At 38.9% G+C, this 13,784-nt stretch overlaps 1 protein-coding gene across 2 annotated transcripts in view; it reads right to left on the bottom strand.

Moving 5' to 3' along the window:
- The window catches only part of SMARCAD1 (SWI/SNF-related, matrix-associated actin-dependent regulator of chromatin, subfamily a, containing DEAD/H box 1), a 44,531-nt gene that overhangs the window by 5,778 nt on the left and 24,969 nt on the right, over window positions 1–13,784 (bottom strand). For both annotated transcript variants that reach the window (XM_042808073.1, XM_042808074.1), the window contains exons 10-17: window positions 7,261–7,463; window positions 5,909–5,999; window positions 4,563–4,662; window positions 3,059–3,118; window positions 2,773–2,848; window positions 2,183–2,318; window positions 1,077–1,214; window positions 678–773 (exon numbers count right to left, since the gene is read on the bottom strand). In XM_042808073.1, the coding sequence (XP_042664007.1) occupies window positions 678–773; window positions 1,077–1,214; window positions 2,183–2,318; window positions 2,773–2,848; window positions 3,059–3,118; window positions 4,563–4,662; window positions 5,909–5,999; window positions 7,261–7,463 (900 nt within the window). The remainder of the gene's footprint in view (window positions 1–677; window positions 774–1,076; window positions 1,215–2,182; window positions 2,319–2,772; window positions 2,849–3,058; window positions 3,119–4,562; window positions 4,663–5,908; window positions 6,000–7,260; window positions 7,464–13,784) is intronic.

Here is a 13,784-nt window from a genome sequence, read left to right as displayed (position 1 = left end):
ACATCACCTCCCGCATCGAGTAACATGGTCTGCACAAACCTGAACTGCACAAAATATTAATACATGCAATACCTGGAACCCACTCCCCTGCTAATCAGAGATACCCTCTTTAAGCCACTGACTAGTAAATTATGCAAATACACAGAAACACTTTTCAGATCGCTATTAAGTTTTCTCTTTCTTTTATATATGCAACTGCAACTAGAAGAATTTAAGAACAGTTTTTTTAGAATGAAAAAGAAACATTTTTATGATAGCAAAATAACTTAACACATACAATCCTAGGCATACATATACACATGCACAGTCACTGCCTTATCCTTTCAGTTAAAATAAAACATCATTACTATCAAGTCACAAATATTTTTGTCATTAATTTGGAGCATTTCTCACTTCTCATTGCTTAGCAGTGTGCCAAATCATCTTTCAGTGACCCTTCCTAACTAAAATTCTCAACTGTAAATAGTGACCAAATAATAAACATCAAAACCCAAAGCTGCAGAAGGTCATATTTTTACTTGCAAACTCCTGAAAGGTAGCTCAAGTTTCTTGCTCTTCCTAGATTAACAGCTAAAACTAGCACTGAGAGAATTTGACCTTAAATTCTACTATTAGTCGCAAAGATTACCAGGGCCTTTTGATAATATGAAACCATTATTTTCAAGATAACACATTACCTCATCTTTTACTCTTCTCAAGATGAATGGTTTTATTATCTGCTTTGCATGTGCAATCCTCTCCTTTTCATATATGCTTTGTTCTTCAGCACTCTTCTAAGGAAAACATTGCAAGAATTCAATTGTAGTGTGAAGCTTTCAGCTGCACCACCACCTTAACTATTCTAACTTGATGAAAAACCCAGCCAGAACAGACAGATCTAACAGGCTCATTAGTATTCCGAGATCCTGTTAGGACACGTCCTTACTTTAAATGGTTTATTTCACTGTTTCATTTTTTAGATTTTCTCAATCACAGTACCTATTTCCATAAAATACCAATAAAACATAAGTTATGCAGCAACAGCAGTGTTCAAGCAAAAAAAAAAAATGATCAAGAAGAGAATATATAATACTTACTGTTTTTGAAGAAAACATCCTTCGGATTTCACTTGTGCTACTGCTGAACATATGCGGCATGACAAAATTCAAGAGGGACATCAATTCCAAGAGATTATTTTGAACTGGAGTCCCCGTTAGCAGTAAGCGATTCTTTGCCTGTTTGTCCGAAGTGGAAAACAGCAGTGAGAAACATTAGTTGAACGGGTTAAAAATTAATACTGACAGAAACAGTTACGGAGAACCAAGAAAATGAGCTTGCTTTAAGTTATAATTATTTAAACTTAATATATAAATATGTATCATGGAATAATTTCCTGGTTAAGGCAACAAAACAGTTTATAGATCTGTGAGGAACTGAGCACGTATCAATTTAAGACTATTCAAGAAGCCTAATACAGATGTAAGAAAAGCCTTCCCAGCTCTATTATGATTTTTTGTTGTTGGGTTGTTTGTTTGTTTTTTGTTATTTTTTTTGTTTGTTTTATTTTTTTTAAATTAATGTGCTAATTGTTTTCTAATGTCATACAGTACTTATGCAGAAGTTCTGAATTACAGGTACAAGCCTTAGTTTAACTGCTTAAAGAGCAGCTTCTTAAAAAGGCTTTTGATGAAAATATGATCTTGAAAAATAAGTCATAATAAGTGATCATAAATATATTATTATTGTATGACTATTACAGTGTTAAATCACAATCTTTTTTAAAATGCTGCTGACTCAAGCTGCAAGCTAGAAGAAAAAAATATTTTAAAGCTAGCTTTTCTTGCACAGTCCTATCGGAGTAGGTCCTTAAATACTACAATGTTCCAGCACAAGTCATCAGAGTAGCAGTTTTACAATCTTAACTACTGTGGGATAAAACTGGAAAATTGCTTAATACTGAAACTGAATCACTACCCTTATTGCAATGATGCTCTAGGAAACTGATTACATTTCTTGGGTAGCTTGTCTCACAAAGAGTTCACAATGCAGGATCCACTGCTAAGCACACCAATATCTGCATGCTGTTGTTTCTGAAACATGTATATTAACTTTACAGTGAATACTCCATTTTCTCCAGCCTGTAACTACAAAACAGAAAAAAAATAGTTGTCCCCTCTAACCCAAGAATAACTAAACCTCTTACATTGATTGTCATAAGGTGCTGGTAGCGTACAGAGCTCATGTTCTTGAGCATATGACCTTCATCAAAAATTGCATAGTTAAGTTTCAACCTGCGAAACAGTCCTCGATCATCTGAGCTGCTAATCGCACAGTTGTATCTGTCAGAGAAAGATACATTAAATGCAAATTTAACATGAACATACTGTTACCACTATCAAATTAAATTCTCTAAAATTGTTAAGAGTTATGGGGAGAATACATGAGGGGCAGTAAATAAAACTGCCTAGAAGTAACCAACCATAACACAATTTACTACCGATAAATAATTCTGGTTTGATGACCCAGTGCTCTCAGTAACACTTTCAAAAAAAACCTGTTCACATCTATTACAAAGTAATACGTACCTATTAGCATGTATTATATAATTATTACATAATATCTAAAGCATCTATTACATAGTATCTGTTACACATTAATATAACCTTAGTTAACCATCACCTGAAAACAGAATTAAGTTCCCATCTCCCCAAACTCCAAACATTGTTTTGTTGTACCGCTAGAGGTCAGTAGGAGCTAACTAAATCTCACTTGTGATTTAATCACTGTACTTACGTAGTTACTATCACATTGAAATCAACGACTTTATTATTAATGTCCACCCTGAGATGTTTCCTATCTTCCTGGGATCCTAGAAAATGACAGAACATAAAATGAGTACAATTGCATATATTTATACACATATGAAAAATAAGACAATACACAGAAACACATTCAGCAATAAATATGTGGATTTGAACAACTGTCTTAAAACAATGCTTCCATGAGTAATTAATCTTTTCTTAGGTTGACCATGCAAGCAACTATATTATTGGATTCATTTCTAAATTAGATTCCTCACCATAGTAAAAAAGGACATTCAGTTCAGGACACCACAGATGAACTTCTCTTATCCAGTTATCTGTAAGACATCATTAAAAAAAAACAACAGGTAATTTATTACGTCTTGCATAACTTCAGGTACACTTCAGCATTAACAACCAAACAACTGTTTTTAAAGCAAATCACTTTAAATTCTCCTGAAAGTTAAGAAACTTTCCGTCTAAACGCTGGAAAACTGATGTTTAGGGAAATTAAACAACCCTTCACAGGGCTGTCACTAACTCTTGCTTAACCTGTTTGCCCTTTGAATTCCTAAAGAAACAGACCCTCCATGGTCTGTAAGGACCGTGTAACAACCAAGCAACGCTTAACCTTTCAGCCTGATCTCTTCCCTGGGCAGTTAACTCCCCAGAGAGCAAATCCCTTGATTTGTCAGTACGGGCACCCAGCAGTGCTTCAGCGGGAGGGGCAGTGCCAGGAAGCCTGACACCTCCACCCAGCTCCAGGCGTGGGCCACCAGCGCCCTTGCTGTGCCCGGGGGGAGCTGCCTGACCGCCAGCACAAGAGCTGACCCCACACCATGGCAGAAGGGGGGGGGGGTCTCTGGTAAATGCCACTTGACCCGGGCCCGACCCGCACCAGGGCTCAGGAGGTGCCTCCACAGAAGCGCTGGGAAAGGTGCAGGTAGGCTGCACTTCCCAGGCATCCCCGTGGTCAGAGGGCTCGGGCCAGCCTGCCACTGTAAACCATCAGCCTCTACAATTCACTTCACAAAAGATGGGTTCTAGTGGATTTTAAACGAACACTGAAAACAGCAATTTCAAACTGACTTTGAACAACCCATCAGAAAAGCTTCCAGTTCAGAAATTTTGGAAGCTCAAACAAGCGTTTTATATTAAAAGCATTATTTTCTTTCTAAATTAAATTTGCTACTTTCTGCTTTCTGATATTCAACAAAACCAATTTTAACTCCACAGAGAACTAGTTTCTGCTCAAACTCACCAGCTTTGCTGACATATTTCATTCCACCACCCTCTTCCTGGTTTTGACTGGGGTCATTAAAAAAAAATCAAAACATACAACTAAAAGAGAGTCAGCCTCATCGTTCTAGAATTTTGATCTGCTTTGACAGATTCTGTGCAGCAAAGAGGAAAAAAGACACTGAGTCTCTCAAATGCCATGAAACCTAATCCTAAGCACAGCCTGAAGACTAGGAATTTCAGCCAATATTCATTAAGTAAAATGACTACTTTGCTAAACAAGTTCAAATTGTAACAAGTAGTTCTATTTTTTGTGAAGCACACAGCGCACATGAAAAAAAATTCCATGTTACGTCTAATTAATTCAGGACAAGCATGCCTTCAGTGTGGTGGGCATTCCAATTCAAATTACTTAAGGAGTTGAATATCACCAGAAGAAAATTAAGTTCTCTTTCACAAAATTATCTTTGCTTCAGTCTATCCATGACTTTTAAAAAAAAAAAACAAAAACAAAAACAAATAATTTTGAAGCTTGTAACTTACCTAATGTTGAAGCTGGCACAACTATCAAATGGGGACCCCTGTTGCCCTCTTGGTAAAGATAAGCTAGAAAGGCAATAGCTTGAATTGTTTTTCCTAAGCCCTAAGAGAAAACAAATCCATTTCAACAGAATTTACAATCTGTAGAACATAATAATGTTTTGTACTTGTAAGACAATTACAGTGTAGTCCATGTTAACTAAAGATTATAAATCTGCACAGAAAAATTGTTCTGTTTAATCATGCTGTTTTACAGAAGACAATTCCTTAAGTACAACTGCAGTCAAACTCAATTATCTTTTCAGCTCAATATTTGCATATCAGGGACTCATCTTTTCTATTTATGAAGGTTTTCCACTGCAGTTCAAGTTCATCCCTCAAACCTTCTTAAAAAGTTTACTTTCCCCAAACAGTGCTGCAGACAAACAATTACTTGGAAACTAATTGTTTCTTTCCGTTTGAGCTGTTGTACAAAGGATATTCCAGGTATTTCTGAAGGGGAATTTAATATGGAAATCAGATTTCTTTAAGATAAGCCTATGCTTCTCCCAGTACTCACTTTCTTGTCTTTTGTATCATGGATTTAAAAAATTCATCTTATATGCATGCACGTAAAATAGTTCTTATAAATACGAAACACATGGAAGTTGAGAAGTACTGTGTAAGTCTTAGTGAATCAAACCCATCCATTCACTCACAGCTTGTCACAAGATGAACAGCAGCCAGGACTAAAAGCAACTGACAACACATTTAGCATTTAGTGGTTGCATCCCTAAGTTTGTTCTGCTGTACAATTACTGGTGGCGTCAGCACCAACCAACCTCAAACCAATAAACTCTTCTCTCATTTCAAAACTTAAGGGGAGCATAATGACAAGAGATGGTTGAAATGCTGAAGAAGGAAGAAAGGTTTCTACCTGCTTCATTTTTTCTGTATTGTTAACTACCTGTTTGAAGCTGATGAAGAAATGTAGAAGAAGAAATGCAAAAGATAGGGGCTCGCTACAATTAAATTCTGGACAAGTAGAATGAACTCTATTTATGGGCAAGGAGCTATTAAAACTAATGGTTTGAGGATAATCTGTTGTGGTAGAAACTACTTCCATTGCCTCAGAAGACACCATGTGGCTTTTAATTATCAGTGTCCATCAATCTTAGGCTACCTCTGACTTTCAAATAGAAAGTAAGAGCTTAGCAGCTTCTAAACATTTGGAGAAAGTGTGTGCAATTTAAGCCGTATTAGCTAAACCGAATTACAATCTGCTTGGAGTTTCTAGGAAATAAAAGAATTTAACAAAGTCTTTTCTGCAAAACTTTTAGCGATTCTTAAATAATCAGGTTCACACTTACCATTTCATCAGCCAATATGCCATTCAATCCATGTTTATGCAGCAGAGCTAACCAGTTCAAACCAATCTTCTGATATGGCTTGAGTTCCAAACTGTTAAGAAATCAAGCTTAACGTGTGACCAACTTTTATTTGTTTCTCCACGAAACACAACTTTACACTTAGGTTTATCACAGTAGGTTAAGTTTAATGTTGCCTATATTTTAACGTGCACCAGATGTCCTCTTGTAGTGAAAAACACACCAAACTATTTAATCAGCCACATGAATACCAAAGAGTTTTTCTGAACTAAGTAGTTTATCTGAATTTTCATACAACTTAAATAATCAAAACGAACATGACAATAAATATCTATCTTCTAAAATCAGTGATCCAGAGTCAGTTAAAAGCAGTTACACAACTGCTAATTTTTAAAACGCACAAAAAATTAAGTGGCATTTAGCAGCTACATCACTAAGTTTGCTCTGTTGTACAACTACATGTGGTGTCAGCACCAAACAAAATAACAGAACACACAACACCCCACAGAACACACTCAACAGCAAGTCACCTAGTTCAACATCTTTTCCAAAGAAGAAACATTACCAACGAGCCCCCTCCAAATATTTCCCTCTTCCTCTCGGGTTTTGTTTTGACACAGCTGAAAATACTGTTGCTATTTACCACTAAGATTCCAAGTCTAATCCAGGTTGCTACTCCAGCCATTCCCACTTCACCCCTATGCTTCCTAACCCCGATGATAATGCCCCCCACAATATCCATTTCCATTCCTCCTACGCTCTTTTTTCCCAATATCCATTTGGAGATCCTTACCAATTTACCGCTCTGAAACAAATCCTTCCCCACAACACATCCCCACTGCCCTCTTCCCCCGCCAGCTACAGAGTTCCAGGTCATTTTGCACATCTGAACCTCCCGACCAAGGTCTTCGGTCCATCTGACAAACTTTACACATTTGCTCAGATTCATTCCAATTTGGCATCTTTGAAATTTTAGGTCCCCTTACAGAAGCAATTTTGTTTGGCCTTTTGTTTGGAATAACCTGACAATTCACGATCCCATCACTCAAGGTTGGCTTCTACATTCATCAAAAACTGGAGCAAGTAAAACAAGGTATTGAGCATTGTTATATATTTTTGCGGTTATGTTCTTATCTTCCTCACCAGCTTTCTTGATACACTTAAAAACATTTGTTGGATTCCCTCAGGCGTTGCACATCACTATCTAGCTCACTAAGAGCTGCTAAGTGTCAAGCATTTGCAACTCTACTTTGGGAGATTACAGTTTTGAAAATCCCAGCCTTCAAGTATACTTCAGCATCCAACACCCCTGTAAGTATAAAAAAGGAAGATACCTCTGATTCAGAATGGAGGGTTGCTCTATGTTCCATCCACATCCTCCATCTTCAGTAATCCTGGTTACTTGCTTTGTCAGTTTATTTGAAATGTCTTCACATTTATTCATGAGCTTTAGAACCACATCCCTCTCCTTCAGCAATATCTTGCAGTTCCACACTATGTCTTCTGACAAACCAGTAGTCTTAGTCATTTTTGTAAACTGTAAAATAATAGGAAAAAAAAATACTATGAACACTGGTAATAGCAGCAAAGGTGCTATGGTGAAGATCCACAGCTGCTGCAGGCAGCAAGTCATTCAAGTAGCAGACAGCAACAGCAGCCTGATCTCCTCCCAAAACTTAAAATACTCCTGACACACTTGGCCCACTGCAAAACTGTGTGAATCCACACTGAAGGTCATCATTACAGCTCCTCACACTGTAAAACGTATCTTAAAATAAGAGGCACAAATTCTCTGAAGAGTTTCTAATGTAAAAAAAAAAAAATAGGAGTTTTAAAATTCTTATAATCCTCAAGGGTAGGCAATGCACAGCGCAAAGCAAGCTTTGAAGGTCAGGCCCACTAACAGAACAAAACCACAAAAGGAAGAGGGAAAAGTAGTACTAATTATCATTAGATCTCCTTTTAAGCAATCCCTATTCGATAGTAAAGATGGAAGATATAAGCATAATACAAGGCATCAAGGCAAGCCAGATATTAAGATTTTGTTATGAATCTGTCCGGAGTTCAGCATTAGTCAATCCCAGTTCTAACTGTACCACAAACAGAATATTCAAGTCAGACTTCGGCAGATCGAATAAAAAAAAAAATAAAGATTTAAGGGATAAAAAGTTTCCCAAAACTATGTCAGGTTTTTGTTGTCACCAAGCACTAACAGGCCCAAAAGATCATCAAGAACTGTTTAATTTTTTCCAGTCTTCACATTTCAGTGCTGGAGGAGAATTTCTTCACCAAGCTAAAATTCACCTAAACTCTTTTTCTTCTTGCAATTAACCCGACCTCCTGAGAAATCTATGAAACACAAGCTTACACAAATCTACCAGGTCATTAGCACTCGCCAATACATTTTCAGGGGCAGTACCATCATCCTGATGTGGTTTTAGCACCATTCAGTTTCTCTGTTTTTTTGCATGTACACACTTCAAGGCAGTGTTATCCTCATTTTACAGAGGGTCAAACCAGATAAAACACACAAATACATTTTCTAAACATCATAACAAACAAGCTGGCACAGGACAAGTCAAGATACCAGAATCTCAGTGTAAATATAAACTAACAGGAGGACTGTCCACTGCTCCCGAGTGCGTGTGCCTGGTTTACAAAGATGAACACTGGTGTCTGAATCAAAAGCTTGCAGCTGAGCCATGTGGACAGCCCACAGCCCTTATCACTGCAGCTCCCCATCCCGCAATAGGGTAATTCCCTCCTATCTTGGCTGAGAAGAGATCTTTAAGTGCTTTAACTGCTCTGCCACCGTGTCCTCATCTTCTCAGAACACGTGTTCCCACCTTGACCAAGGTTAACTTCCTCCGCTGCTTTGTACCCTGATTCTGCTACTAAGAGCAGAGGTTGCTTCACCCACGCTTCCTAGAAGATTCATTTAATCTAGCATCAATTTTTTTTTCCCCTCAATAATGGCTCGATGTTACAATCCTTCCTACATCAACCATGAACAACACTTTCCCCCAAGAGTTCTCGATCTCTTTGTTGTGAGAATTGCTACTCCCGAATCTCATTCTCACAACCTTGTGCCAGCCACAGACCTATCAAGCGACACTGCCTTTAATTAAAACTTAAGTTTGCTATTAATTTTGACACAGAAGCCTTACTCCACCACTTGTTTCCTCAAGTCCACACTAGTTACTTTATATTTTGTTCCTTTAAACTTTGTGTCTTCACTATAATATGGATATTCTCAGTTTTAGAGCCAAGCAGCCTGAAGTTGTGTTGAAATATGCCCTTCAGGCCCATCAGCTTTGTCTGGATTCCATGTAGGGCCAGCTGAAGAAAGTATAAAACCTTCTAATAAATCTGTTTCTGCAGTAACTGGGGTCATATTTGCAATTATAGTACTTTTATGTGTGTTCATGCATGAAGGTATTCCACGGTAAAGAACAGACAACTTCCTTTCTTATTAACTGATTTAAGGAGTTGAAGAATACAAGATCCTTTGGATTTGCCATTCTTTTGTTAAATAGAAGTAATTTCCACATAGATTTTTCTGAATTTTAAATCAGGGATTCGTTAAAATTTAGCACAAGACTTCACAGGCATATATCCTCCTAGAATTCCTTCCTTAAAAAAAACAAGTGGGTCATATGATCCAGCTATTATGTGTTAAGTAACAGATCAATATTGTCACGTTGCAGATTAAAAGAAAGCTTTGTTAAGGTAAAGTGTATGAGCAGGCTATGCTTTGACTCTAGAAAGAAAAAAAAAAGGAGCAATGCCCCCTACTGACAGCTTGCCATTACAGTTTTGGGTGTTTTTTGTTTGTGGTTTTGTTCCATTTTAAGCAAAACCCAGCAAGTTTACCAACACACAGAGGTTCAACCAAGCTCAAGCACACATGTCAACACTTGTGAAGAACTTTTCTAAACAGACACCTTTATTTAGGAATAAAAAGAAATGTAAAGGCAGCAATTAAAAAATTTCGACATTTGTTTTGATGCCTAAAGCTTTGGTTGGCATGAATATAAATCCTGTAATCTATAAAGGCGTGGGGAATGAAGCCATCTGTTATGAACAGAAATTGTATTGTTTCACATCAGCACGTTAACATTCATCTCCCAAGTTACAACAAGAAAAACTTTAGCCGCTGGTTTACACGTGAAACACACCATGTCACCCCGTCATGCAGAACACAAGGCAGATCCTCAGGTAGCCTTTGGTTTACTAGAGATTCCAACATCCTCCCAGGTTCATATTTTTCAAATGAGGTTCAAAAATGTGAGACCATCATGGACGACTGAACCCGTGAGCTCCCACGTCACGCTTTGAGGAAAGGTCCACCGAACTCCCAGGCTGCAGCAGAGCCCCACGGTGCACAACCACCACAGCAGCACGCTCTGCTTGGACTTACTTTACACCACTGGAAGGCCATTTATGACTTCACTTTACTGCTTAAGTGTGAAAGTCAGCCTGAATCTCGACCAACAAACTTCAGTTCCACTTCAAGCAGCTCCAATTTCTAACCTGATGCATTTGTTGCTTCCCTTCGTTTTGCTTTGGTGCAAGGTGATTCTGGATTTCCTGCTAGTTTGGCCTTCACAGCAGTTTGTACATGTGCAGCCCAAAAAAATGAGAGAGAGTAAAACAGCCAAAGCTACCCTCCCTGGAGTTTACACCTCCTAGCTCATATACCATTGCAGCGTGCAGAATATGATGGACAAGCAAGTCCATCTGACTGCTCAGTCCTCCCATTCCCCTAACAGGTATAAGCCAAATATATGCTATGTCAGAATCTCTACATAATATTTGGCATCGGTTTAACTTGCGCGTACTCCTTAAGAATTTGTATTTTTTAAAAACAACTGACATTGTTTAATTCACAAAGTCTTTTAATGCTAAAAGAGGTGGCTTCTTTTGCGATAGAACAACACTGTCAATGAGATAATACGGCAAAACTCATACAGATACATGTTTCTACGCTAAGAGGAAATTCAAGCAGTTAATTATAAACCTTAAAAATAAGGAACTAAATAGCATTAAACTCCCTCCAGTCTGTACCCAGAGGCAACATGAAATTGCGTTGGGCATACACAACAGGCAAAGGAACAGAACACATCCCCAGACCCCAGCAGCTCAGCTGGGCTCCTTCTGGAGCCAGCCTTGGCTCTCCCTTGTTTCTTGACACGCACTGAACACAGGCGGGTATTGCTGTTGTGTGATGGTGTTTACAGCCTGTCTGCTGAGGAAACAGCACTGAGAGCTGCCGTTTCCAGCACTGGCCAATTCCAACAGTCTGGAAAAGAGAGGGCTGTAAAATATAACTAAGTGCCAATGAGTTTTTTAGAGGACTGAGGGTGAGGAGGAAGGGTGATGGGAGTCCAGAAGTGATTCCACCAAGGGAAGAAACCATGCTGTCTGCCAGCCCACAATGAGTGCCAATGGGGCGTCACCAGGACCCCAAAGCAAACAGGAGAGGAAAGTGGAAAGTCACCGTAGGAAAGGACCCACCAGGAGGGGTGGTATCTCTAATGGCTGTCAGTTTACTGACAGCATGTTTATCATGAGGAGGTGTAGGGCACGAAGCTGGCACAGAGCAGGCCTGCACTGCCAGAGGAAAACACTGCTGAACACTGACCCCTTGCACAAAAGCCACCCAACACGTGAAATCAGACCAAGACACAGGGAGCTGAACCTTCCTCCTCACCCTGTCCTGCAGTCTGCTCTAAACCCTCATCTTCGCCTCTGCCCTCCCCAGCCAGCCACGTTCTTGGTGCTCCTCCCTCTCTCTCCCCCTAGCCCCGCTTTCTGCTGACCACCCTTTAGCTTACCTACTCCTGCATCCCATCTTCTCCCCTTGTGTTATAATCCCCAATTCCCAGCATGGGAGAGCTGATCCTCATAAACTTCAGCTCCAGCACCTCCAATTTGGGCACCACACCCCCCCTTCTGTCTCAGCTCCATGCTTGCGCTTGCTTCTACAGCACAGGCACCTGGGACCACCCTTCCATGCCTTCTGCCCTCAGAAAGCAATGTGCAATCGGGAGTTGTGAATACGAGTAGTACTCAGAAGGGTGCTCCCTCAGAGCACACATCCCAGTCGATTTTGTTACCTACTACTCTCCCTACATACACAATGCATTCTGGAGAGAGGCCACAAGCCCTTGCACAGAGAAGCATCGCTTCCCGGAATGAGGAGACAGACACTTAAAGCCTCAAGGACATACCCGAGCGCTCTTTATGCAAGTTAGCATTTGAAAGCAGGCACTCCCAGACTGGATAAAAACTACCCTCCCGGAAAATGTAGTTTATCGAAAGTATAGACATTTCTAAAATGCCAAATGAATTAACCTTGCAAGCAAGGACCTTTTCAGCGCTCTCCATTTATTTTTTGAGAACCATGTTTGGTTTTTTTGTTTTTTGTTTTTTTTTTTCCCCTGTATATTTTAAGTGTTACTAGATGAATATCTGTCTTAAATATCTGCTCCAAGGAAGTAGTATTTTCAAGCACTGTTAGTAACTTCACAAGCTCGAAATTCTCTTAAGTCCAACTGAAAAACATCTTAGCCCAACTTAAAAAGTTTCCCTAGAATAAGAAAGCCATTTTAACTTATGTTTTCCTGGAATAAGACGTTCTATTTCCAAGTAAGTAGGCTTTAGTCTTAATCTCTGGCTGAGAGCCTTAAAATCTTCCTCAATTCTAATAATGAACAAGTGGTAACAACTTCTAGTGCTTCACATTGTGTTACAAAAGATACCATTACAGTAAAAAGAGACCTTATAACTAAGCCAATTTCTTTAATGCTAAAACTGAATCAGCTCTCTCCATTATTCTACCACTCTTATTAATTAGTAGGAAAATGTTGGGTCACTGAGGTACCAGGTCTTTATAAACAATTAAATCCGCACTGATATGAAACATCTGCTAAAACATGCTGCAAACTACTTCTATTCTGGGCAAGTATTCACAATACTACACAAACACACAGTTGCTGACAGCAGCAGTCTTTATGAAAGAAAAATTCTGAACACAAACAGGCCCATACAGCTTTTCTTCTGTTAAATATTTTACACAGAGAAAAGGAAAACAGCCCTGTAGCAAATATTTCTGCAAAGAATTAAGCTCAGGCAAAATCCAACAAGTTTAGAAAGGAACAGCCGTGTGACAGATGTTCTGTGAGAAGCCAAAGGCTTGGGGCAAAACGGATTTCTCTCGCAGCATACCTGCACCTTGTATTTTTCTCAAGTATCCTCCTCTTGTCCCCCCCCTTTGCAACACAACATACAAAGATCATTTTGTTTTCCTTAAAAATCTGTTTAGTATCTCCTACTGTTTTGTGGTAAAACATTTCACACACTGAACAATAAATGTTATTGTTTTTACACACATTCAAGAAGTTCTATTCTGCTCTGAAAAAATCCAAGCGGATCTTGCATACATCTGTGGGGGAAGTTTCAGAACACATACTGATGAAAAAACATACCGATTACTCTGTAAAAGGGCCTACACACAGTTACTGCTGTAAAATCCAAAGCATTAATAAATTAAACCAAGAAAATCGGCTGTAATGCACTTCAAATTTCTTATCAAGACATTTGTCTTATCAAGTCTGATGTCTTGCAGTTAACTGAAACTGCATGAAAAGTGAAGGCAACAAACAAACCATGGGAAACATTTGAAAGTAACATCCCAGTGACAGTAGATAATCTACTTACCAAGAGATATCGTTTTCCCTTCTGTTGTGGATTGTGGTTTAGCCTTCTGATGCTTTACCTTTTATTAATAAAAACACAGCAACTCGCTCCACTAAAAAATGGCTGCATTGCTCAGCTAGCAAAACCATGCTAGAGA

Source organism: Tyto alba, unplaced genomic scaffold, assembly GCF_018691265.1.
Source record: "Tyto alba isolate M040663 unplaced genomic scaffold, T.alba_DEE_v4.0 Super-Scaffold_6, whole genome shotgun sequence".
In the NCBI taxonomy this organism is placed as follows: domain Eukaryota; kingdom Metazoa; phylum Chordata; class Aves; order Strigiformes; family Tytonidae; genus Tyto; species Tyto alba.
This window is presented reverse-complemented; position numbering and strand designations above follow the sequence as displayed.